General features: G+C 42.3%; 1 protein-coding gene across 1 annotated transcript in view; it reads right to left on the bottom strand.

Moving 5' to 3' along the window:
* LOC103271035 (aldehyde oxidase 4-like) overlaps positions 1-27,164 on the bottom strand; it is an 84,021-nt gene that overhangs the window by 28,440 nt on the left and 28,417 nt on the right. Inside the window, 15 exon segments of the mRNA XM_021717797.1 lie at positions 1,256-1,352; positions 3,431-3,553; positions 4,104-4,218; positions 5,341-5,510; positions 6,101-6,193; positions 7,997-8,159; positions 10,456-10,640; positions 13,788-13,897; positions 15,432-15,525; positions 16,151-16,302; positions 18,722-18,814; positions 19,032-19,176; positions 20,587-20,667; positions 21,253-21,336; positions 25,291-25,352. Coding sequence (XP_021573472.1) covers positions 1,256-1,352; positions 3,431-3,553; positions 4,104-4,218; positions 5,341-5,510; positions 6,101-6,193; positions 7,997-8,159; positions 10,456-10,640; positions 13,788-13,897; positions 15,432-15,525; positions 16,151-16,302; positions 18,722-18,814; positions 19,032-19,176; positions 20,587-20,667; positions 21,253-21,336; positions 25,291-25,352 — 1,767 coding nt within the window.

Raw genomic sequence — 27,164 nt, 5'->3', positions numbered from 1 at the left:
CTAAATGAGAAAGCAAAAACAGTGATGATTCTAGGAGAAAACATAAGGGAATATCTTTCATGACCTTTGGACAGGCAAAAACTTCTCCAATGGGCACAAAAACACTAACTCTAAAGAAAAGACAGATAAATTGATCTTTATTAAAATCAAGACATTTTGTTTTAAAAAAGCCACCAAAAAGAGAGTGAAAATCGTGGCTGGGAGAAGATATTTGCAACCAATCAAAAACAAAGAAAAACTGCCTATAAATCAGCAAGTAAATCAATCGGTTATGATATCATAATTAATGGTAATTAGTACTTTTTTTTTCTTTGAGTTGGAGTCTCACTCTGTCGCCCAGGCTGGAGTGCAGTGGCACACTCATGGCCACCCAGCATTGACCCTCTGGGCTCCAGTGATCCTTCCACCACAGCCTTCCAAGTAGCCGGAACTACAGGCACATGCTACCATGCCCGGCTAATTTTTGATTTACTGTAGAGATAAGGTCTCGCCAAGTTGCCCAGGCTGGTCTCGAACCCGCGGGCTCAGGCAATCCACTCAGCCTCCCAAAGACGAGGGATTACAGGCTGAGCCACTGAGCCCGGCTACAAGTTTTATTATTTTTAATGTTTAGAATTAACTTTTAAACATATAAATATGCTATTATGCAGCAATTCCATTTCTGTGTCTATTCCATTAGAAGTAAGTGCGAAATGCAAGCACAATAGTGTTTATAGAAACTTGACTCATAATGGCCTCAAGCTGAAAATAAATGTTCATCAATAATAGAATGGATATATACTTGTAGAATATGTGTATTATGAAATATTACCACACAGTGAAAAAGAACTGCTCATTAATGCAGCAACATAGATGAATCTGCCATACATAACATTAAATAAAAGAAGTAGGCCCAAAAGAGATTATACTATAAGATTCCATTTATATGAAGTTCAATTTATAGTGATACAAATGAGAATGATATCTTGGGGCATTACTAAGAGAGGACTCACAGAAGCCTTCTGGGGTGCTGGAAATGTTCTGTATCTTGCCATGGGTAGTATTTGAATAAGTATGTGTGTATATATATACACACACACAAATATATATATAAACTCACCAGGCTGTAAACTTTTCATAGATTTTAAATTATTATTTAAAAATCACACTAGGATAGAGAAACACTACCTTAAATTTTCAACATTTCCTAAACCAGATGACTGAAATTAGAGTCTTCAACTTCAGAAGTTTCCCTTTCCTGACCATGACTGCTTACCTTCAATGATTTGGTCAACAAATTTCAAGGCTCGCTCGACATTTCCTTGCTCAATTTTTTTCTCATCAGAAAGAAAAGAATTGTGCTCTAGGGCTTGCTGCAGTGGAAAAACAAACAAACCAAAACAATAACAACAACTTTTTTTTTTTGCATTTTAATAAACCGTTTCTCCACCCCATCAAGAGCCCATTCTCCATGTTTCTACTCTATCAGATCTTCACATGCCAAGAAAACCAGACCCAGAACAGCAAGAAGGGTCAGCAGAAACTGGATTCAAATGGGTTATAGGCACTGGCAACTCACTGGTTCTGTTCAGTGCTCCAGGGAAGAGCTGAGAGGGACATAGGGTGCAGAAACATGGTCCTGCCTCTGGATCGCAGAGTGGTGACTTGAGGCAGTTTGGTAGTTAGGTATTGACTCTGGGGTGAGGGACCTACACTAAAGTGGAGTCAAGAAGGAGGAGGCTGGGGTTTTCTGGACTGCTCAGATCGCCTTGAAGACAACCTGAGTTGGACCCAGAACCTTCTGAAGTCAAGGCACATCATAAAACAATAATTTGAGGTTGAAACCAAGTTAAGGGGCAAAATGAAGACCAGGCCAGCCTGGCTGTGGGGCCATGTTTTCTATAAGAAACTAAGAAACTGGAAGATGGGTTTGGAAAGGTGAATTGAGGCAGGACTGTGAAAGTCCTTGATTTCACACCAAGGAATTTGCTCCTTACCTAAGAGGACACTATTAAAAAGGAAAAGTGACCTGATAAACCTAGGGGCTTAGAAAGGTTAATGTGGTGGGTTGATAGGCTGAAATGGAAGACAAGAGCCTGCCTCTTCAAGGGGTTATTGTGTAAATCTGACAAGAAGGCAGTGAAGACTGGGCTGCAGGATGGAGTGAAAGTGAGAATGAACAGAAAGGGGCAGACATAAGGGGCATTTAGAGGATGACTGGGAAAGACTTGAACTTGGCAACTGTTGGGAAAAACAGATGCTCAAAGAGGATGCTCGAGACTGAATTCTGCTTGGTGGAGGAGTGGTGGTACTGGTGTTCATATTGCTCATGCATCTGTTAATCCATCTGTCCCTCCATCCCTCCATGGTCCAACACACGTTCATTGAACCCTGACTATGGGTTTACAGCTTCGCCAGGCACTGAAGACATGAAGCACAAGACAACATGTCCTTGCCGTAATTGATAACAATTAAAACAAAAATGGCAGCTAACACTTACTCAGTGCCTCTCTGGCCCAGGTGTCATTTAAAGCATTTTACTTGGAATCTTTCACTGAATCTTACAACGACCTTTTGGTGTAGGTGCTTTTATGGTTCCCATTTTACAGACAGGGAAACTGAGGTATGAGAAGTTTAATTTGCCAAACTTTTGTTGCTATGAAAAGCTATTAGATGGCAGAATCAGATTATGAACACAGGCCAGGTATCGTGGCTCATGCCTGTAATCCCAGCATTTTGGGAGGCAGAGGCAGAAGGATTGCTTGAGCCCAAGAGCTTGAGACCAGCCTGGGAAACATGGCGAGACCTCACCTCTATAATAATCAAAAAAGTAGCTGGACATGGTGGCACATGTCTATAATCCCAGCTACTTGGAAGGCTGAGGTGGAAGGATCACCTGAGCCTGGCAGGTCGAGGCTACAGTGGCTGCGAGCGTGTCACTGCACTCCAGCCTGGGCAACAGAGTAAGACTCTTACTCAAAAAAAGATTATGAATCCATGTAGTCTGTTTCCAGAGCCTGTGCTTAAGCCATTAAGTGGGCAGGAGGACAGAGGATCCAAGGTTTGTAATACAGTAAATGTTAAAATTTTTATGAATTCCACAGCGTTCTTAGATTTCTTTTCCACTGACAAGTTTTGTATATGTGGTAAGGACATTTCTCTGATGTTGCTTATCTGTGTCTTAAGCCAAGCCTTACAAGAGACTATGGGAGTGGTGGGCACCAGATGCTTCATTTCCAGGGAGGCACTGGTGGGAATGAGAGGTCTAAGCAGAAAGGTTTCAGTCTTCTGTCATGAGGGGCAGGTTGCGAGAGCCTTCACTCTAAAACTACAGGTGACACTGAGCAGAGTATGACAGAGTCCAGTTTCTTCTATTTATGACTCTGTGGATTTAATTCTGCCCAAAGTACACCACTCTGGTCATTCTAGAAGACACAAGGTGTCTGCCTACCTCTATTGTGATAATCCGTGGCTCGATATCTTCGTAGGCGATCTTCACTTTTTTTGCTGCCTCTTTTGCATGAGCGTAGGTATCAGCGGCCACGGTGCAGACTATCTGACCCACGCAAATCACCTGTGGAAAAGCCACGTGTTGTAATGAGCTAAAATGTAGAATCAATCAAAAGGAATGACTGCTCCCACATTCTTCCATCTACCTGTTGGGTTTTTGTGACCAAAAGAAAGATTATTTTTTATCTATGAGAATACATTTAAAGTGGTGGCTTGAGTAGGCTTTAGGAGGCACAAGTGTTGGATGCAGAACTTAATGATCCGGCTTTAGTGATCTGCCTTCTGGTTGTCTTCATCCCTGCTCCTCACCTTCCCCACAGCACACACAGTGATCAGAAATTCTGCCGGTTCTTTCAGTGTCTTACGCTCTTTATCGATTCTATGGCTATCGTGAATTTTTAGAAGCATTCCTGGAGAGGATTATGGCTTTTAGCAGAATCTCAAAAAGATCCACGATTCATGAGAGAAGTTGAGAATCACCGAGGTGGGGTCACTGGTTCCCAGTAAGTCTTTGTGATATGAACACGAATCCATGGATGTTCTAGTCATAGCTAATAAGCACTCTGGTCTTCCAGTAAAGTGTTTAAATGATGAACCACACACAAGCCACATACCTCATTCTGGGCATAGAGAATCTCTCCCTGATGGTTATTGTCTCCCGGCACATCCTCTGCTGTTATCACATCAACCACACCTGGCAGCGCCAGGGCTTCTGAAATATCAATTGATCTAGAAGACAAAATGTGGAGGGCGACACTAAAGCTGCAGGAGCAAGTCGACATAAAAATATAAAGCATTCCTTGAACACAGGGAAAAACGACAATGGACTTTATAACTAAATCATGGAGCAATATTTTTTTTAATTTTTAATTTTAAAGGTATGGGGTACAATTCAGGGTTAGGTATACAAATATTCATTATGCAGGTACCCTTGTTGATGAGGTGTGCCCCCTCCCCTGGCAGTTTTCCACTACTGCCAATCCCTTTCTTACAGTATTATGATAATTGTTCAAGGTCCGCTTATGAGTGAGAACACGTGGTACACAGTTCTTTGTTTCTGTGGTAGATCACTAGGTATTATAGATTCTAAGTCCATCCAAGTTGCTGCAAAGTTCATAATTTTGTCCTTCTTTATGGCTGTGTAAATATATGGAGCAATATTCTATACTGAAAAATACCATGGCCAGGCTTGGTGGCTCAGCCTGTAATCCCAGCACTTTGGGAGGCTGAGGCGAGAGGACTGCCTAAGCCCATGGGTTCGAGATCTGCCCGGGCAACTTGGCGAGACCTCATCTCTACAATAAATCAAAAAAAAAAAAAAAAAAAACTAGCCGGGCGTGGTAGCGTGCGCCTGTGGTTCTGGCTACTTGGAAGGCTGAGGCTGAAGGATCGCCGGGAGCCCACCAGGTTGAGGCTGCGGTGGCTGGGAGCGTGCCACTGCACTCCAGTCTGGGTGACAGAGTGAGACTCCAACTCAAAAAAAAGAAAAAAGAAAAATAGCAGTATTTAGTAGATGTTTAACTCTTGACCATAGAGTATTTCATGACTATGATAAAAAAAATGACCAATTTCTCATCCAGACAAGGACATGAATATTCTTAAAACATCAAAAACAATTTTTTTGGGTAAAGAATGGGGTCTTCCTATGTTGCCCAGGCTGGTTTTGAACTCCTGGCCTCAAGTGATCCTCCTGCCACAGCTTCCTAAAGTGCTAGGATTATAGGTGTAAGTCCCTATGCCCAGTTGAAAATGAATATCCTTAATTGATTTAAATATATAATAAGTTCTCATTTTGAATATGAAACAGTGGATGCACTGCAGTGACTTTAGGGACTTCTTTTATTTCCTTACATGATCTTCGCATGAGCTCTAGTGCTGGTGACTACAGCCAGGAAGAGTTCTTGGTCAATGGGGGGTATGTCATCAATATATACAGCTTCCCCTGTGGAGTGTTTAATGGCCGACTGGTGCATGACAGGGTGTCCAACGGGATCTTGCGGGGGTTGGTAGGGGTCCACACACTGTTAATGAGCAAAGCAAAATATTTTACCACCAAAAATTCGCATGCCCGGAAAATTGGGTATGATATATCTGGTTTACTCACGAGTCAGAAAAACAAACAAACAAACAAAAAAACAACTACAGGTAATTAGGTTCCCATATCCATGAATCAAGGTTAACAAATATCCACTGGGTACTACAGTAAGGAATATCTTTGGGTTATAATACCCCTTCCCCACAACAAAGAAGACATTTCAGGAGATCCAGAGTGGTTGTGATAAAGCAAGGAAAGCTTTCTAGACAGTAAATGTTGAGTCAGAGCTCAAGGGAAGATGAACATTGGCCAAGCAAAGAAGGATATTTTAAGAAAAAAAAAAAAAAAACCACCTGAAAATAGTGGAGAAGAATGATTCAAAATCCAGTTCTTGTGTAGACTTGAGCAAAAGCACAGAAGCAAACCACACAAGTCATGTGGGCCTAGCAGCAGGTAACATCAGTTGGTTGAAGCAGAGGTTATCTATACAAGTAGTAAACATGCCTTTGTTGAAAGGAGGGAGATGTATGCGTAACACATAAGCAGATTAAAAATCAAAAAGCCCTATCCACTTACCTGGAACATCTGCAGTCCTTGGGGTGCTTCTATGGGGAAATCTTCTAGAGCACTCAGAAACTTTTCTGGGATATCAGGAAACTTCTGGGGATCCTGAAGAGAAGATTATTTCACACTGTCTTTTACATGCTGAGTGAGCGGCTTGGAAAATACGTTTAGGAATAAGTTTATCCAATCAACTCTTCCAGATATCAGATTCCAGTTCCGTTGGGAGAAAGCCCTGACTTTCAAGTTTTCTAGGCTGGTAGTCCTTGCTCAGAGAATAACTACATCCACTCATGTGCACAGAAAAGTGAATGTTATTTCCAGGCAGTAAAGGCTTCCCTCCACGACAAAGGCTCCCTTTAAATGAGTAGAACTATGTATTTTCCAAGCGAGTCTCTCTCAAATGAGTGGAACTATTACACTTCTAAATGGAGACTGTGCTTCCAAATCTGGGCCGATCTTGTGGGTGTGTGTCTCAAAGACAATTGAGAGAGTAGACAAAGATTAATATACAAGGACATTCACTTGAAAATTATTTGTGATAGTAAAGAAATTATTACCTGCATGATGACCACTTGTATACCTAATCTTGAATTGTACCCCACATCTTTAAAATAAAAATAAAAAAAAGAAACTAGAATTCAACTAAATATTTAACAACAGGGACTTGCTAGACAAGTTATGGTACACCTAATACAATCTTCTGCAGTCATGAAAAATTATTTTGCTCAAATGTATTTATTGATATTGCAAAAAAGGGTTATACCAGTTTATGTATAGTATAATCCCATATTTTGTTAAAAAAAGAAAAATATAAACATATGCATTCCAAAATGTTAATAATGGTTAGGGTAGGATTATTGGAACACAGTTGATTTAAAAAATGCTACTTTATATTTTTATCTCTTCTACAATGATAGAGTATATAACACAATAGAATGTAATATGTAATATAATATATTTACATTTAATCTGTTAAATATATGTTAATTACATATTTACATACTACATATTTTGTATTACACATAATAGAATACATAATAGGTTATAGTAAAATGGAAATAATAATAATAAATAATGTCAACAAAATAACTAAAAAAGACTGTCTAAGCTAAAAGAGCTAAGCTCTCAGTCATAGAAGAAATGTGGGGCATAGTCATTTGTCTGCCATTTTTGGGTCACCTTGTGCTTATCAAGGGGTCATTCACAGTCATGGATCATATTCTGAGAAACAACACTGTGGAAGTTACTTTAAACCTCTTTTCTTTCTTTCTTTATCTTTTTTTAAGGAGACGGGGTCTTTCTGTGTCGCTAGAGTTGAAGTGCAGTGGTGTAATCATAGCTCACTGCAGTCTCCAGCTCCTAGGCTCGAGGTATCCTCCTGCCTCAGGCTCCTGAATAGCTGGGACTATAGGTGCACACCACCATGTCTGGCTCATTTGTTTTTTCTGTTTTGTAAAGATGAGTCTTGCTATGTTGCCTAGGCTGGTCTTGAACCCCTGACCTCAAGCAATCCTCCCGCCTTGGCCTTCCAAAGTGCTCGGATTACAGTGATGAGCCACTGTTTTAGGCCCTCATTCACATTTTCTAAACATTAAAGTCATATTTTAATAAGAAAATGTTTTTTAAAAAAGGAAAAGATATTACAGTCTACTGACTGAAGGCTTTTTACTATTGCAGGTCAAGCAAATATTCCATATCAGCATTTGTCACACAGATTTTAGGGCAAATGGAATAACAAAGTTGTTCCCTTCCCAACCCAGGAGTAGGGGCAGGAAAAGGGAGGAGGCCTGGAAGGAGGTGCTGGGGGACCAGCCTCAGCACATTCGCCTTCTCGAAGGCAGGAGGGGAAGTCCATCATGAGCCAAGCCCAGCATGTCAAGGCGCCTGGGATCCAGAGATGCCATTTACCATCTTATTCAGTCCTCGTCTCACTTTGAGGTAGAATTTGAAGAGAAGACTGATGAGGAGGGCACGCCTGTATTCCACCATGCCACCCTCAGCCGTAGGGGGGATGCGAATCTCATCCAGGACCAACCGGCAGGCGTCACTCAGCATGTGGTCATCCCACTGCCTAGCGGGGAGGAAGGTCAGCATTTCATGGAAGAGGCAAAGATAGACCTAAACAGATGTGGCCAGAAAGTTGGGGGGCAATCTACATCTGCCTTCGAAGTCTAGACAAAAATCTTCTCCAGATGTTTTGTCATTTTTCTTTAGTATCTGTGGCCGTGTTCCCACATTTTTCTTCCCAAGTCCTCCATTATATTATTATTATTAGTATTGAGTCGGGGTCTCACTCTGTTGGCCAGATTGGAGTGCAAGATCACGATCACAGCTCACTACTCCCTCGACCTCCTGGGCTCAGGCGATCCTTCTGCCTCTGCCTCCTGAGTAGTTGGAACTACAGGCATGTACCACCATTCCTGGCTAATTTTTTTGGTATTTTTGTAGAGACGAGGTCTCACTATGTTGCCCAGGCTGGTCTCAAACTCCTGGGCTCAAATGATGCGCCTGTCTCGTCTTCCCAAAGTGCTGGGTTTTCAGGTGTGAACCATCATGCCTGGCCCTTTATTATTATTTTTAACTTCAGGGGATGGTAATGTTGATTTACTTCACATAGCTTGGGTTAAAACAACAACAACAACAACAAAAATACAAAGAAACAAAAACCAAAGTTTTCTGAGACCGGGGACTTTGCCTATCTTGTTCATTGCTGTCTCCAGCAACTAGTCAGCTGCCTGGCACATATTTGATAAATAACTGAATTATGGAAAATAGTTATTTGTTTGCTGTTTATTTATTTGTTTATTTATTTGGGTTGGCGTCTCACTCTGTCACCCAGGCAGGAGTGCAGTGGCACGCTCATGGCCACCACAGTGTCGACCTGCTGGGCTCTGGCGATCCTTCTGCCTCAGCCTTCCAAGTAGCCAGAACTATAGGCACGCACCAGCACACCTGGCTAAGTTTTGATTTTATTGTAGAGACAAAGTCTCACCAAGTTGCCCAGCCTAGTCTTGAACCCGCGGGCTCAGGCAATCCACTTGCCTTGGTCTCCCAAAGTGCTGGGGTTACAGGCTGGGCCACCGAGCTCGGCTGATAGTTATTAACTATTTCACAAATGTAAGTTTCTACATAATTGTTTTGAAAGCATGGAGTTATGTTAATATCTGAGGGAAAACTCACATTAAATTCTAATTGTTAATAATGAGTGTGATGGGTGGATAAAAAATTCTTCCAGTTGGAAGAATTTTTAAAGCCCACTTTTCAAACACTAGGAATAATGAGAGTGGCAGGAGGAAGGCCACTCAACCTTTAAAAAATTTCATGTTTATATGAGGTTTTAAGGATATTTTTGGAGATCCACAGTATTGGAAACATTTACTTGTTATACAGGTTAGTTAAAAGTAAACATTTGAGCCGGGCTCAGTGGCTCAGTCTGTAATCCTGCGCCTTTGGGAGGCTGAGGTGAGTGGATTGCCTATGCCCGTGGGTTCGAGACCCGACTGGGCAGCGAAACCTCATCTCTATAATAAATCTAAAAATCAGCCGGGCGTGGTAGCGCGCACCTGTAATTCCGGCTACTCGGAAGACTGAGGTGGAAGGATCGCCGGAGCCCAGCAGGTCAAGGCTGTGGTGGCTGGGAGCGGCCACTGCACTCCAGTCTGGGTGACAGAGTGAGACTCCAACTCAAAAAAAAAAAAAAAAAGTAAACATTTGACTGGGCACAGTGGCTCAAGCCCGTAATCCGAGCACTTTCAAAGGCTGGGGCAGGAGGATTGTTTGAGTCCAGGAATTTGAGACCAGCCTGTGAAACATATCGAGACATTGTTTCTAAATAAATCAAAAAATTAGCTGACAGTGATGGTGTGCACCTGTAGTCTAGCTACTGGGGATGCTGAGGACAGTGGATCCCTTCAACCCAGGAGTTCAAGGCTGTGGTGAGCTGTGATTGTGCCACAGTGTGGTGGTGCAGGCCTGTAGTCCCAGCTACCTGGGAGGCTGAGGCAGGGGGGAATCACCTGAGTCTAGAAAGTCGAGGCTGTGGTGAGCCGTGATTGTGCCATTACACTCTAGCTTGGGCAACAGAGTGAGACTCTGACTCAAAAAAAAAGTGAACATTTAAAGACAATATCTACTTAAACCACATAATTTGTGCATTAATCTTAATTAGAAACCCACAATAAAAGAATCATTGTACCTTGAAGGGGTTGGCTTTTGGGTGCTTGTGCTTTCTTTATACTTTTCTGCAGTGCTTACGTTTTTTAGATGATTATACATATTTTTGTAATCAGAAAAAAATTCCCCAAGTGCTATTTTCATTAAAAACATTAAACATAGCAAAGTCTGAGTTGACATCCAGTGTGACCTACCGCCCAATGAGCTGCTTGCAGGTCTGGCTTGCAGAGACAACCGTTGGGCCAACACTCCCATAGAACATTTGAAGCTCCTTGATTGTGTTGGTGCCGTCTTTGAATGTCACACTCATCCCAGCATTGACGATGGCAAAGGCGTTCTCCTGACGCTGGGCCAGCCTCAGTCCTGACACAAAGTGCCACTGGAAAGAGAAGAAAGCTCAGAACACAGAGATATTATCTCCACTGTCTCCCCTTCAGCAAAGCCTTTTTTTTTTTTTTTTTAATTGAGGGTCTCACTCTGTCACCCAGGCAGGGGTGCTGTGGCATGATCACGACTCACCACAGCCTTGACTTCCTGGGCTTAGGTGATCTCCTCATCTCAGACTCCCAGATAGCTGGGACTACAGGTCCACATCACCACATCTGGCTAATTTTTAATTTTTTTTTTTGGTAGAGTCGTGGTCTCACTGTTTTGCTCAGGCTGGTCTCAAATTTCTGGGCTCAAGCAATCCTCCAGCCTTGGCCTCCCAAAGCGCTGGGATTACACGCATGAGCCACTGCACCCGGCCTGTATAGCAATGACTTTTACAATTATTTATAATGAAAAGGATCCTGTGAATGATGTCAGTTATCACATAGTCACAGTTATTGACTGAGGTGTTGTGTGTGAGCACCATCCTATATGTTCTCATACATCATCCTCACAACAACTCTACTCATTTTCAGTTTATGATGAGGAAACTGAGAGGGTAAGTAACTTGCAGAGGGTCACACAGTAAGTGGCAGAGTTGGGGTTCAACCTGGAGCAGTCTGGCTCCAGAGTCTGTACTTATCTGCCTAGCTCTGTGCCTTTCAATCAGAATCTCACATATGGCCTCGGGCAAGAGATTTAAACTGTTGGGTCTTATTTTTCTTTAAAACGAAGTTGGATTTGATCAGATGGTGCCTTAGGGGCTGCTGGGTGGGAGGGGAGAGAATCAGGACTGGATGTGCGTCAGATGGGATGACCACAACCTCACCGTGGCCTGTTTTAGTTCGGTGTTCTATGTAAATTTCATTTGGATAAAGAGTTCTGTTAACAAAAAAATGAAAAAGAAAAAGCCTGAAGACCACTGGACCCCATGGTCTCCAAAGGTCTTTCTAGGTGTAAACCTGTCATTCCAGGTTCAATGCCATGACTAGTGTGGAACATGAGAGTCGTGACATGGGAAACCCTCTTTATGTGAGAGTGGGGAGAGAGGAAATCCTACCGCCATGGACCCTGCCAAGGAAAAAGCATTTGCAATATAGAAAACACTAAGATAAAAAGAAAAAAAGAAAACACTGAGACAGAGATGTGTTGGAGACACATGGATACATTTGCTCGGCTGTGCGGACTTGTGGGGGCTGGCTGCCCATCTTGCTGCCACCACCCTCATCACCCTCTTCTGCCTGAATTATTGCATTGGCCTCCTAATTGGCTGTTCAACCTTCAGTCTCTACCCCACCAATTTGTCCACCACTTTCATTTAAATCTTACTTTGCTTCAAAGGCTTCAAAGATGGCTGTCTGTTAGACTATGAGAGGAGGCCCTCCACAACGAATTATCTTTTGGAGGGTAAGCCCCTTGCAGTACAGGCTTCCCCCAACAGGTAAGTGTTATGAACCCGTAGGTTTTTATCTGGAAGTTTTGAGAAGGTTGCATCACAATTTGCAGAAGAAATGTCTGAGTTGTGGCAAACAGGTAACTCATTCTTCCACTGTGACAATGCACCTGCCCACACTGAGCTGAGTGTTCGGTAGTTTTTGGCCCAAAACAGCATGACCCCCATGCCTATTTACTCAATCTCGACCTGAGTGACATTTTTTGTTTGTTTGTTTCCCTGGATGAAAAAAGTCCTCAAAGGGAAATGTTTTGCCGATGTGGAAGCGGTGAAACAAAAAACAGCAGAAACACTAAATGGCATCAAAATAGATGAGTTCAAAAACTGTTTTGAGCAGTGAAAAAAGCATCTCAACAGGTGTATTTCATCAAGTGGAGAGTACTTTGAAGATGACTGAAGTTTAAAGATGTAAGAATAAATACACAAATTAAAAAAAAATACATTCCGCTTATTTTGGGTCCCGCCCTTGTACGTACCAAGTCCTTGCAGGAGTAACGGATGTGTTTGGTGATGGAGCCCAGGCTTTTTCCCAGCCTCCTCTCCCACTCCCTGGTCTCTCAACCTGCCATCCCCCCACCCTCATGTTGTCCTACTTGGAATGACCACCCCCTTCTCTCCAGTGATTCAAAGACTTCTATGCTTGACCCCAACTGCCCTTCCTCCTCTCTTCCCATCACCACAGCCTCTTATCGGCTCTTTGTCCACTCGTTTCCTGTCTGAGATGATTAGTTATTTCCTATTTCAAACTCTTCCTGTTAGATTTATAGACCTTCAAGGATTGGACCACAACCATGCCTTATAACCCCCTGCAGTGTCTTCTGGGTTTAGCATAGTGTCTGGGATATAGATCGTAGGGGATTAATACATAAATAATTTTATTTAAACTATTTGATCAATAAATGTTGGTTGACTTGGAAGTATCTTTACGCTAACAAACTTTGTTTACCAGTAACTTGCCGTAAATGATGTTAACTAGATATAGTCAATCTTGGCTAAGATGCAAACTTATCTGAAATAAAAAATCCAGTTCACATGAAAGATTCTCCTTTTGCAGGGCTGATGTATCCTTTAGCTGCAGACATAGGGCCCAGGATACTTTTAGGGGCCTGTGGAAATGTTTTAATTTTAATTTCTTTTTAAAATAAAAATAAAAATTGAATATTATAATAATAATGAAGCTAGAATACTGAATGCAGCTGGTATTATATTCATCATATCGCCACAATCATATATATATCTCTTTTATTTTTTATAGAGGAAGGGATTCTCAAAAGCAAAAGTGTCCAGGGCCCACAGAGGCCACCCTGATATGAAAGCAATCAAATTATCACTTGGGAATTTGTCCCTCCTTGTGCAGCAGACCCAAAAGAGCAGTTGGTGGAGATAGAAAGGATACCTGCCTCTTCTGGGCCAAACCAGTATGTACCTTCCATGAATTGATTATATCTTTGCCTGTCATTCTCATCTCCCTGAAATGTAAAAAACTGAACTGTAACCTGACGGTCTTGGGCATACTTTCTCAGGACCTCTTGGGACTGTTCCCTGGGTCATGGTCACTGATACTGACTCAGAATAAACCACTTTAAAATATTTTAAAAAAAAAGAATTGGAGAGGATGCCATTCCCCTGGAAGCCTGTCTGTGGGCTCGCTGCACCCACCAGCGGGGCTTCCCTTGGGCCAGGCAGGGAGTTGGGAGCCATCACCTGAGTAGAGTAGGGAATATTAACAGACAGCACAATCTCTTCAGGTTTCAGGTTGGCCTCAGGAGATTCCTCAAGGAAAGGGCCATTCAGAGGAATCTGCCGCTGTCCTTCTATAAGAGAAAATGAGAAAACGACCTGGATTAGGATGAGCCTATCAAACTGGAGAATATGCAGCCAGGAACAGACGTGAGATGTGGTGGAAAGAGGTACAGGCTGGGAGCCAGAAGACATGGTTCTAGCACTAGGTTGTGTCTCCTTAGGCAAGTCATAGAAGCTTTTGGGTCCTCAGCTGCAGAAGGGCAGGGCTGGGTCAGATCAGCAGAAAAGTCTTTTTTTTTTTTTTTAAGTTTTATAAGAACTTTAAAGCTATTTGGAAACAACCTAGTACAATGTCTATATTTCACAAATGGGAAAACTGAGGTCCAGAAAGGTTAAGTGACCTTTTCAAAGTACTAGAGGTAGGATTAGTGGCAAGGATGGGATTCCCGATTGTCATATGCCACTTAACAACAGGGACATGTTCTGAGAAATGGTGTCATTAGGTAGTTTTGTGGTTGTACAAACATCACAGGGTGTACTCACACAAACCAGCCTGTTACACATCTAGGCTGTATGGCACAGCCTATTTCTCCTTGCTATAAACCTGTAGAGCATGTTCCTATACTGAATCCTGCAGGCAGTTGCTAAGTATTTGTGTATCTAAACATAGAAAAGGTACAACAAATATATGTATTAGAATCTTATAGGATCGCCATTGTATATGTGGTCTGAAATGGACTCAAATGTTATACAGTCCATGATTATACATGTACGCATGTGTATAGGGAGGTGCCAGAAAAATGTGTACACATGTTAAGAGACGTTTGCCATAATCAGAAGTTTCTGGATGCTGATGGTAACCACTTTGAGTACCTCTTGTAATTGCAGAAATCAAATGTGACTTATGCTCATCTTTGAGTGGTATAGCTTTAATACAGTTTTTTTCCTTTCTTAAAATGTGCACTCTGTTTTTGGCACTTTCTGTGTGTGTGTGTATATATATATATATATTTCTTAAATAGTTTACCGTACTCTCTTACTTGAATCACAATGTTTTTTAAAAATGTAATTTTCCTCAAGGAGAAGATCTCTTATATCAATAGCCCTATGAATACTATGTATTTGTTTTTATTTCTTTAAGTTTAAATCATTTTCCCTACGCAAAGCTCATAGGGTCTTTAAATAATGAGAGAAGTAATAAATAATATGCCCCACAAACTTGATTTTGTTTTAAAAAATCCTATAAAAAATTTCCATCTTTATGAAACCCTGCAATAAAATATGCCATAAACCTTTAAAACCACGGAGACATTTCTCATTAATTTTTTTCTTCAACTGCTTTGATCCTATAATTTGGACTTCTCATAAGAGTACCCAAATATTTAAGAAAAATTGCCAGGTGAAATAAAGTATCTGACCTATGAGACATAGACACTCTGGAGGGCAGAATAATTGATCCCAGTTTCATCCTTAGATTTGAGGTAGTGTAAACATAGTCTATGAGTCTAAATTAGATATGGGGTCCCTGGTTCATGGTTTACAGCAGGAGCTACATAACTGATGATGATAAATACCAAATAAAATACTTAAGGCTTGGTCTCTTACCTTTAGATATCAGATTGATAGTAGCATTTCCTGCTGCTAAAATGGGGTTTAGGTCAGAAAAATTAGGCCGGCTCACCACATGCCCTCCTAAAGACTAAATAAAACAAGATGACATTTAAAAAGCTACATTTAACAAATAAGGAATTATGTCTACAGGGATCTTGTGTCAGTTTTTTTTTTTGACTTGGGGTCTTACTCTGTCACCCAGGCAAGAGTGTGGTGACTTGATCATGGCTCACCTCAGTCTTGAACTCCTGGGCTAAAGGGATTCACCTTCCTCAGCCTCTTGAGTAGCTGGAACTACAGGTATGTGCCACTATGCCCAGCTAATTTTTTGTAGAGACGAGGTCTTGCCATGTTGTCCAGGCTGGTTCAAACTGTTGAACTCAAGCAATCCTCCTATCTTAGCTTTGACTCAATAATAATAATTTTTTATTTTTATTTAAATCTATGCAATGCTTTTTATTTAACCCTATACAATGTTTTTGTATTGTGTGATGGACACACACACACACACACACACACACACACACACACACAGACTCACACTCATATCTAGTATCATAATCTTGCTATACGATGTATATACACTCACACTCATATTGTACAGATGTGTTTAACATCAACTGGGGATTCCTCTCCAGAGTAATGTTTGTGAAAGTGAACAGCACTTTGCATCTATAACTGTGACTTATTTTACATAACAACAGAGGACATACAGCCAAGTTCCTGATCTGGGCTCCTGCAAGTGTCCTCAGGTGCTTCAAGAGAGCTTGATAGGTCTTAGTCTTCTCCTCTGGGTGATCCGAGACGACAAAGTGCAAAGCGTCGCTCAACTGGGCCAGGCTGTATCCTGCACCTACTGTCACACCTGAAAATGAGATAGTGTAACATGAGCTTAAAGGGAACTGTGAGGAGACAGGAGTGTGTGGAAACAGTCATTTCAATACATCTTCTCTGTTCATATTGACTTAGAACGACAAAACCCAAAGGTAACTACAGATCTTTCTGGCAATTTGCTTTATTCCCAAATAGTAAGCTCCAAACCCTTTTTCTCAGTCATGGATCCAGTCATATATGACATACATTTTAGCACATATCAACCACAAATATCTGAAATGCACTGTTTCCTTGATTCCCAACTTAGTTTTTCTGAGTACACCAATATAAACATTCCAGCCCTGGTCCTCTAAGATATTTTAAAGATTGTTAGACCTGGGTGGGAATTGACCTGCAAAATGAGGACTGCCCATTGGCTCTTTTTCCTCGGCCATCTTTCCCTACATTCCCTTATTCATAAGAAGACAAGTGACCTCAGCTCTGGGCCAGCTTTGTTTGCTGGTATGCTCGCAGAGTGTGACTTGAGTAGGGATGCCGTTAACCCCATGTGTTCGCAAGGGGGCCATGTTGCCACCCACAGGGAGTGAAAAAATCTCTCTCTTTTTATATATAAAGCACTGATACATATGGTATACATTATCAGACACAGATGTATCTGTAGTATTAACAATTTAGGGAGGGATGATTATAGGAACAATGTCTATGGCTCCTTAGAGATGAGATGATGAAGAAGAGTTTGGGAAACACAGATCAGGTTCTACACAAGGCTCTATCTCCCCGTCCCTGTGCCTCCACCTCCATCACTAAAATCACAGAATACCGCCCTCACTATCCTCCCTGCCTTCTCCTGTACCTGCCTGGCCTCTCCTTGCTCCATCTCTTCCTGCGAGATGGTTGATACAGACTTTCTGATGGGCAAAACAGTGAATGAGCAGACTAACTCAAGGTGGGCAGGTCAGAGAGGAGAGCAAATGATGACCCATTTGATTTTGTTTATTCACTAGGAGAACCCCTCTTTGCAGGAGTTTTAGCACCCATGGCCTGTAACCCATTCAAGGGCTTAGTGTGGCTCATGAATGGTGAGATCATGCTGTATTCAGCATCGTGTGGAAGGAATATGGAGACTTGACTCAGTCCTGACCTGGCCATATGCTGGCTGTGTGATGATGGGGAGGTTACCTAAGCCCTCTGACTCTGTATCTTCTGCACAACAGAGATACCAAGGCTACTTGCTATATCCACCACTCAGGCTTGCTGTGAGCATCAAGTAAAAGATGTGAAAACATGTGGGAAATTGTGCAGAGTGTAAAAATAAATAAGGTTGTTGTTCATAGTTACAAGATTTTAAATCTTGTGTTCCTGACTTTTTTTTTTGTGGTTGGATGTGGGATGAGCCTTGAGCAAATTTGTGAGTAAGGGATTCACATGAGGCAAGAACATTTCCTACTGACCAGCAACTGTTGGAAGTTTTCCTACTTGGTCAAACCCTCTGTACCTGGCTGAGCTATGTGGCCTCTTCCTACCATCATGGCTCTGATGACACTACTCAGTGACACAGCTGAGTGGGTCAGTTTGAAAAAGCTCATAGAGGGCACTTAGTAGGTGATCAATATGGGGGGGATCCAAAAACCTGGAATTTATTTATCAAAAAATTGTATATTTACGCTTACATGTTTGAACTTCAGTCACCTTCAAAATATTCTCCATTTGATGCAATCCACCTATTGAGACACTTTTCCCACTGCTCAAAATGGTGTCTGAACTCCTCGCCTACTTTGATGCCTTTTAGTGCCTCTGTCATTTTTTGTTTCACCTCTTCCACATCAGCAAAATGTTTTCCTTTGAGGACTTTTTTCATAAGGGAAACAAAAAACAGTCACTTGGGGTGAGATTGGGTGAATAAAGAGGGTGGGCATCATGCCGTTTTTGGTCAAAAGCTGCTGAACACTCAGCATGGTGTGGGCAAGTATGCTCATAAATCACCCTTCATGAAATGAGCAAACACGCTGAAGGAATCTCCAAAGGGAAAAAAAATTCACTGAAGCTGAATGTAGCCTCTCACAACAACACTAGCTGATGCACTGATGCCAAAGGGTTCTTAGAACACTTACCTTGCTGGGGAAGCCTTTACTACAAGGGGCCCATCCTCCAAAAGATAATTCCAGGTTTTTGGGGGTCCCCTCATAAATAGCTTTGAATGACTAAATGAGTAAATGAGGTGAGATATACTATGAAGTGCTCAATTAACTCAGTGCATGTAGTTGATTACTTAAAAAAAAAAACTTTTTGGTAGAGATGAGGTCTTGCTATACTGCCCAGGTTGATCTCAAACTCCTGACCTCAAGTACTCCCACTTCGGCCTCTCAAAAGTACTGGGATTACAGGCATAACTGATTATGAACAGCCCACCAATAGCCAATTACATCTTATTTGAAAAAGAAGGTGCTTACCATCACTTGTGGTGTTTATAAAATGTAGTTCTGGAAGCCCAAGTGGAGATATGAAAACTGGATGGAATTCATCTTTGAATTTGATGCTGGGTCCTGGAGTGGAAAAGCACTGAAGGTAATTAGAAAAACTAGAAAACTAGATGCTCATAGACGCTGTCACTGATAAGCCAGAGAGCAAATGGTGACTTAAATAACTCATTTTCAAAAGAAAACAACAAAGCATCCTAAAGTACCGTAGGTTTCATTATTAAAAGTGAATTCATTTATGAACAGTTTAAAAAGAGCCACTGTGTTTTGGTGAACTACCTACCCACCACAGTGTTCCCCATGACAAGCGGGGCCTTGGGGAAATTGGCTTTCAGCTCCAGAAGGTCACTCAGGGTCACAGGGGTGATCCAGGTAGTCCTCCTGCCTTGGAATGTCAGCCTTCTCTTGTTTGAATCTTCTGCCATTCTCTGCAGAGGAACAAAGCCGACATATTTTCAAGTTGGGCTCTTGAACCACAAGCCCAGTGTATGTCCACTGCTCTGGGTGTCAAGTGGCCCGTTGGTCATTTTAGTTTTCTCAGGAGTCCTGACTCTTAGGATCAGGAAGGGGTGGTCTGTTTGGAACTACCCAGATTGAAAAGACCTGTGGGCACCACTGAATACATGTCATGATAGATGCTCACCACCAACTGGATGTAGATGGAGTAAACACCATTCATGAAGAGAGTGTGTGAAGCAGCTGCAGCCTGGTGGAGGGAGTGGCTTGGCCTGGAACTCAGCACCAGGCTTCTTGTTCTAGTTCTGCTTAACAGTGACTCAGAGGAGACTCATCTTTGGGGATTAGGTTTTTTGGTTGGACAAAAATTGCTTATAGGCAAAATTATCCTTGAAAAAATCTTCTTCACCAGGTATAGCATAAATGGATTTTTATTACTACTCTGTAGTTATACACACATACATATATTTTTATGGATATAGACATATAAATAGCTATATCTATAATTTTATAATAGTAGACTCACACTTGGGGTATTCACGTTCTTAACCTCTGCAGGGTGCAGGGGGACTGAGACCTGAGAAATTGGCAGAATCATTGCTGTCATCTTATGCCATCTCCAGGGACAGGCATGGGATGGAATACCAGGTGTTCTACACTTTTTTTTTTTGAGTCAGTCTCACTCTGCTGCCTAGGCTGAAGTGCAGTGGCATACTCACAGCTACACAGCCTTGAACTACAATCCTTCTACCTCAGCCTTCCAAGTAGCTGGAACTACAGGCACTCACCACCACACCCAGCTAATTTATTGATTTATTGTAGAGACAAGGTCTCCCCAAGTTGCCTAGGCTGCTTTTGAACCCTTGGGCTCAGGCAATCCTCTCGCCTCTACCTCCCAAAGTGCTGGGATTACAGATGTGAGCCACTGTGCCTTGCCCTTCCACGCTATTTATATTATTTTCTCTCTCTCCATCTCCCTGCTGAGCTGAAATTGCAGAGTTTAATTGTAAGAACAGTGTAGTTCCACTTTTCCAAGCATCATCAGATTCTTACTCCACCAGTACTACAAAATGCCTGTCAGATAACGCACAGTGCTACTGTGTGGCCTTGGGGAAGTCACCCACATATACTCTGATCTCCGGATCTTTAGCACAGGGGCTTGAATCAAAGTATCTCTGAGGTCCTGGCAGCGCCATGCTTCTAAGCCGTCTGCTTTGAGTTATCTACAGTGGAGTTGGACAAGTCCCTACACATAGGTTATTGCTTCACTGTCATGTTGGACACACTTCAAACGTTTAATGTCTAAAACCTGATAACTCCATAGTGTGATACAAAAAGGCATCTACCACATCACGTCACGAGATAAGAGTAAAGTGTCTTACTATCAGTTCAGGGGGGAATATAGGCTCCTGGGATGGATCCAAGGGCTGGAACTCGTCTTTATCATACAGCTTGGTGCACATCTCAACAAAAACAGAACAAAACACAAACGTGACTTCACAGCTACTGAGTGAGACTCAGAAATCATTCAGTGTGAGACTTTGGAGTGAAGGCCTCACCTCTGACACCCCCGACACAAAACGGAGGCACCAGAGCCACAGGGCACCCTTGAATGGAATTCTTCCACCCAGGACAATAGGACTATGGGATAGTTCCTCCAAAGGATGGACTGAACTCTGATGTACCTCCTTTGGCACTGGAAATTGGGTCTTAAACTTCTGCGCTAGGTCTCAGATATTTGTAGGTATCTTTTTGCCATGAGCGTGAAGATGCTCCCCTGCTCAGGGCCTCTTGGTGCTTGTTGGGGAAGGAGTGGGTCAACCCAAATGAAGGCACAGAAAGTTCTCCAGAAGGAAACAGTCTTCTGTGGTGACTAGTCTATGGGAGCTAGGGGTTTGCTGGTTTGGGGAGCTTTACGAAGTTGTTTATACCCTGTATTCATGTATTTTACACTTAATTCCCTGAGAAGGATAGAAAACCTGAATACATTTAGATTTACATAGGTATTTCTCAGTCAAATCCAGTCAGTGGAAAAACCAGACACTTACTTTTTCATGACTGTTCCCAAAAGTTCTTTCTTCTTGATCCATGCAACATTGCCCGGATCCTTTCATTTGACAAACGGTCGATTCCTTTGGAAGGAACACACTTCAAATCACTTTTGTGGGTTGATTCTTTCAACACCTGCCTGAATACTTGGCAGGGCTGGTAACAAGCTGCCTAAGGCTTCCTACTGCAAGTGAGCGCATGCAGTGGAGAGTCATGTGGTGACTACAAATCCACACACCATACAAAAGAATGAAATCATGTCCTTTGCAGCAACATGGATGCAGCTGGAGACCATTATTCTAAGTGAGTTAATGCAGATACAGAAAACCAAATACCTCATGTTCTCACTTATAAGTGAGAGCTAAACACTGGGTACAAAGGGACATAAAGATGAGAACAACAGACACTGGGTCTATTATAGTGGGAGATGGGGGGAAGGATTGAAAAATGATCTGTTGGACACTATGTTCACCATCTGGGTAATGGGCTCAGTAGAAGCCAAACCTCACCATCATGCAATATACCCATGTAACAAGCCTGCACATGTACCCCCTAAATCTAAAATAGGAAACAAAAGATAAGAAATAAAAAAGGGGGGGCAGGCACGGTGGCTCATGCTTGTAATCCCAGGACTTTGGGAGGTTGCGGCAAGAGGATTGCTTGAGGCCAGGAGTTTGAGACAAGCCTGGGCACATAGCGAGACCTTGTCTCTACAAGAAAAATTAAAAAATTAGCTGGGTGCGGTGGCACGCATCTGTAGTCTCAGCTACTTGGGAGACTAAGGTGGGAGGATTGCTTGAGTACAGGAGGTCGAGGCTGTGGTGAGCTGTGATCATGCCACTACATTCCACCCTGGGCCACAGAGTGAACCGATGCTCAAAACAAAACAAAACAAAAACCCAAATCTGGGTGCAGTGATGCTTGCCTATAGTCCCATCTAGCCAGGAGGCTGAGGTAGGAGGGATCACCTGAACCTAGGCGTTTAAGCCTCCAGTGAACCATGATTGTGCCCATGAATAGCCACTGGACAATATAGGCAGACTCTATCTCTAAAAAGAAAAAAAAAAGAAGAAGAAGAAAGAAGAAAGAAAAAAAATGCAAAAATCCCTCTCCCAAACCCAAATATATTGCTCATCTTTATATTAACAGTGACCCAGTGCATACCTTTAATTAAGTGCTGGGAAGACTTTAAGACTTTCTATACACAGATATAAATACACTGAGAACCTGAGTTTCATTGGATGTTCTGGGAGTCACCCTGAAATATTTGGGGCTCAAGCCCCAAATCCCTTAACCTTAATTCTCAGGAGATTTCATGCAGACCCAAAGTAGTGTTTTAAAAAAAATTTTTTTTTTATCGTGGATTCATTTGTGTGTTGTTTTCTCCAACAAACTGTTCCTGAACCACAAGCTGTTCTTGTTTGCCCTGTTCAATGTACACATGCTGCCTCAGGGTCTTGGTGATTTGGAGACACTGCGTTTTATGCACAGAGTCAAGGAGACCTGAGCTCTAGTTCCTACTTTAACACATCTGAGCTATGTTGAGCTTCTTAAATCAGGATAATAAAACCCATCCTACACATGTTTGTTAGAAAGATGAGAAAATCTTGACACCTGTGTCTGACACATAACTGCTGCAGAAATTGCAGTTGATATGTTTACTTGAAAGGTAATTTTCTTTTTCTTTTTTTTTTTTTGAGTTGGAGTCTCACTTGGTCGCTCAGACTGGAGTGCAGTGGCCACTCCTGGCCACTGCCGGCCACTGCAGCCTCGCCTGCTGGGCTTCGGCGATCCTTCCGCCTCAGCCTTCTGAATAGCCGGAATTACAGGCATGCGCTACCACGCCTGGCTGATTTTTTGATTTATTGTAGAGATGAGGTCTCGCTGCCCAGGTGGGTCTCGAACCCGTGGGCTCAGGCAATCCACTCACCTCAGCCTCCCAAAGGCGTGGGATTACAGGCTGAGCCACTGAGCCCGGCTTTCTTTTTTCTTTTTTTGAGTTGGTGTCTTTGTCACCCAGGCAGGAGTGCAGTGGCACAATCACAGCTAACTGCAGCTTCAAATTCCTGGGCTCAGGCCATTCCCCCGCCTCAGTCTTTGGAGTAGTTGGGACTACAGGTGCATGCCACCACACTTATTTTTCTTATTTCTGCAGAGGCGGGGTCTCGCTTTGTTGCCCAGGCTGGCCTCAAACTCCTAACCTCAAGTGATCCTCCTGCCTCAGTCTTCCAAAGTGCTGGGATTACAGGCGTGAGCCACTGTGCCTGGCTGAAAGGTCATTTTCTACAGAGTTGAGAAAGGATTTGGATTTTGTGACAACGTTGGGCACAAAAAAGGAACTGAATCTAAGTGTCGGATGTGGGGCCCTGGAATGTGTGAGTAAAAGTATCTATTTTTGTCTATATCTTCGTATAGATTTTTGTCTTCAGGAAAGTAGTCACATAGTATTAGGTTGAATCATATAAAGAAATTACTGTGTTTGTAGGTAAAAAATGGTGGAAAATTGGCTATTCATATGGCTCAAACTAAATAGTATTTTACCCAGGACTTAGAATAAATTAACCTGTACTTTGTACAACTTCTTAAAACTCTTCATTACTGGCATAAAAATACATTTTTTTTTCAAGGACTTCACAGTATTTGGGATGCACTGGTTCACGCCTAATTGTTTTTGTTTAACAAAAGTTATATAAAAGTAATTTGACCATAAAAAGTGGGTGTTGTAAAAACACTCTAACTGAAACCTTCTGAAAATTGTATCGTCTCCTGACATTTAACTTTCTGAAAACAATATATTTCAAAACTACCTGCCCCCTCATACGCCGAATCATTTTTCCCACCTTTTGTCTTGTTTCCTGCCTCTGTCTCTCAGCTTTGCAGGTGACTTGAATTTCTTTCTCACTGCACTCTCTGCTGTCTGGTGTCCATTCTCTGACAGGAAGTCATCTTTCTGTCCCTACATATGCCACAGCAGACTGAATCATGATTCTTCATGCATGGGGTACTGTACTAGTCCATGCCCTCACTCCCCAACATGTCTCTCCAGGCTTATCCTCCCTACTGGCAGGTTCCAAGAATTTTTCTTCTGGAATACTGATGTCATTGTGTTACTCCTGCCTTGAAAACAGACAATGCCTACATGCTGGATGTCAGCATTAAGTCTAAATTCCTAGACCCAAACAGTTTCTTTTCACTCTCCAGTGTTTCAGTCACACTAATTTCTTACCTGAATCTCACCTCTACAAAAAATGAAAAAATGAGTTGGGCATGGTGGCACACACCTGTAGTCCCAGCTACTTAGGAGGCTGAGGAGGGAGGATCGTTTGATCCCAGGGGTTTGAGGCTGTGGTGAACCATGATTGTGCCACTGCACTCCAGCCTGGGTGACAGAGTGAGACCATGTGTGATATGAGCTTTTAATATCTTGTCTTTCAATTATGCTTTTATTGTCTGTCTCTCTCATTTTTTTTTTTTTTTAGTCAGAGTCTGACTGCTGCCCAGGTAGAGTGTAGTGGCATGCTCACGGCTACTGCAGCCTCATCCTGCTGGGCTCAGGGGATCCTTCTGTCTCAGCCTCCTGAGTAGCTGGGACTATAGGCATGCACCACCATTCCTGGCTAATTTTTTTATTTATTATAGAGTCGAGGTCTTGCCATGTTGCCCAGGCTGGTCTTGAACTCCTGGGCTCAGGTAATCCTCCTACCTCAGCCTCCTAAAGTGCTGGGATTACAGGGATGAGTCATCATGCCCCGCCAATTTTACTTTTATTGTTTCTATGTTTCATTTTCTTTAATACAGTATGCATTTCTTGATGTTCTGGACAATAGACTATATTCTTGGGAAAGTGTCAAGTGTAGGACTACACATAAGATAGATGCAAAAGTTCACTTAAAAAACACCAAATTTTTAACAACTTTTAGTGGCTAGAGAGGTCAACATGGGGCTATTTTAGAGATTACTAAATGTAGTAGACAATTTTACGTGAAAGCTTATTAATATATGAAGTCAACAGAATGATTTTTTTTCTTTAAACTTACCTTACAGAAAGTTTTTCCACTTTCTACAATTGGTCGATACCCGGTGCAGCGGCACAAGTTACCTTACGGAGAAGGAATCAAGTTTTAATGAATAATACCAAAACGTATTACATGTCTATGCTCTATGTTTTCAGCCAATAATTAGATTTTTTTTGTTGTTCCTTAAAACCAGGAAGATGGCTTTTTGGAACAAATGTTCCCCTTAGAAATGTTCTTCAAAAATAGACCTTGTGATGACATTTTCTTCCTTAAACATCACATAGTTTCTCTTCCCTTCCTGCTTTATTTCCCACCCATCTTACCTGTCTCCTTGTCGCATCTCATGAGTGGCCCTCCTTTCAAGCTTTTCTCATATGGGCTTTTCTCCTTCGAATGCCCTCTTAGAGGAAGAGGGAGTGGAAATATACTTCAAGGCGCTAGTCCCCCTTCTCCTTGGGGTCTGCTCCATCCCCTCAGCCAGGCCATCTAGAACCTTCTGTAGACCTGCTGTCAGCTGTGCTGGAGTGGGGTCATGTACTGTATGTGTGTATTTATGTATGTCTGCACCATTGGATCTTTTTTTTTTGAGTTGGAGTCTCACTCAGGCACCCAGACTGGAGTGCAGTGGCCGCTCCTGGCCACCGCAGCCTCGACCTGCTGGGCTCCGGCGATCCTTCCGCCTTAGCCTTCCGAGTAGCTGGAACTACAGGCGCACGCTACCATGCCCGGCTAATTTTTTATTTATTGTAGAGATGAGGTCTCGCTAAGTTGCCCAGGCAGGTCTCGAACCCTCGGGCACAGGCAATCCACTCACCTCAGCCTCCCAAGGCGCGGGATTACAGGCTGAGCCACTGAGCCCGGCTCACCATTGGATCTTAAGCTCCTGAGTAGGCAAGGGTTGACTTAGATGTCCTTATAAACCTCCCTCTCCCAGACCAGCACAAGTCAGTGATCAATAATTACCTGGTAGTATCTTAATCAGTCTACAATTCCAAAGTATGGTAGAAAGGGTGAGGAAAACCACCGTCTATTTTATTTTTTTGAGTTGGGGGTCTCACTTTATTGCCCAGGCTGGAGTGCAGTGGCATGATTATAAGGATCACAACTCACAGCCACCTCAGCCTCCTGGGATCAGGCGATCCTTCCACCTCAGTCTCCTGAACAGCTGGGACTACTGGTGTATGCCATCACGCCTGGCTAATTTTAAAATTTTTTTTATAGGGACAAGGTTTTGCTGTGTTGCCCAGGCTGGTCTCAAACTCCTGGGCTTAAGCAATCCACCCACCTTGGCCTCTCAAAATGCTCACAGGTGTGAGTCACCATGCCGGCCCACAGTCTTTTTAAAAAGTATATTCAAATTTTGCAGCCAGTATGAATCATATTGATAAAGAGGTTTGAATAACATGGGAAAGTTCTTATGTTAATATCATTGAAATTACACATACAATTTAAAATTGTATATGTAATAGGCACAAGTATTTAAAATAAGCAAACAAAACCTATGCATAAAAAAAGACAGAAAGAACACAGAAGTATTTGACAGTGGTTGTGTCTTGGTGGCAGAATTACAAATGAGTTTTTCCTTGTCTTTTAATTTTTTGGACATTTTTCATAATAGGAATGTATTATTTTTATACTAAAAAGTAAATTTAAAATTTGGTTCAATTACAGTTTACAAATTTTAGAAGCAATGTACATGGGAGGATTGGGCAGGTTTAAACACTTAGAAGAAAAGTGCTGTGGAAACTTTTTTATTTTTTGAGTTGGAGTCTTACTCTGTTGCTCAGACTGGAGTGCAGTGGCCGCTCCCGGCCACTGCAGCCTCGACCTGCTGAACTCCGGCGATCCTTCCGCCTCAGCATTCCGAGTAGCCAGAATTACAGGCACGTGCTACC

The sequence above is a fragment of the Carlito syrichta genome, unplaced genomic scaffold (assembly GCF_000164805.1).
Source record: "Carlito syrichta isolate Samal-C Ts95f unplaced genomic scaffold, Tarsius_syrichta-2.0.1 Scaffold311129, whole genome shotgun sequence".
In the NCBI taxonomy this organism is placed as follows: domain Eukaryota; kingdom Metazoa; phylum Chordata; class Mammalia; order Primates; family Tarsiidae; genus Carlito; species Carlito syrichta.
The sequence above is the reverse complement of the archived record's forward strand: the minus strand, read 5'-3'. Positions and strand labels throughout refer to the sequence as shown.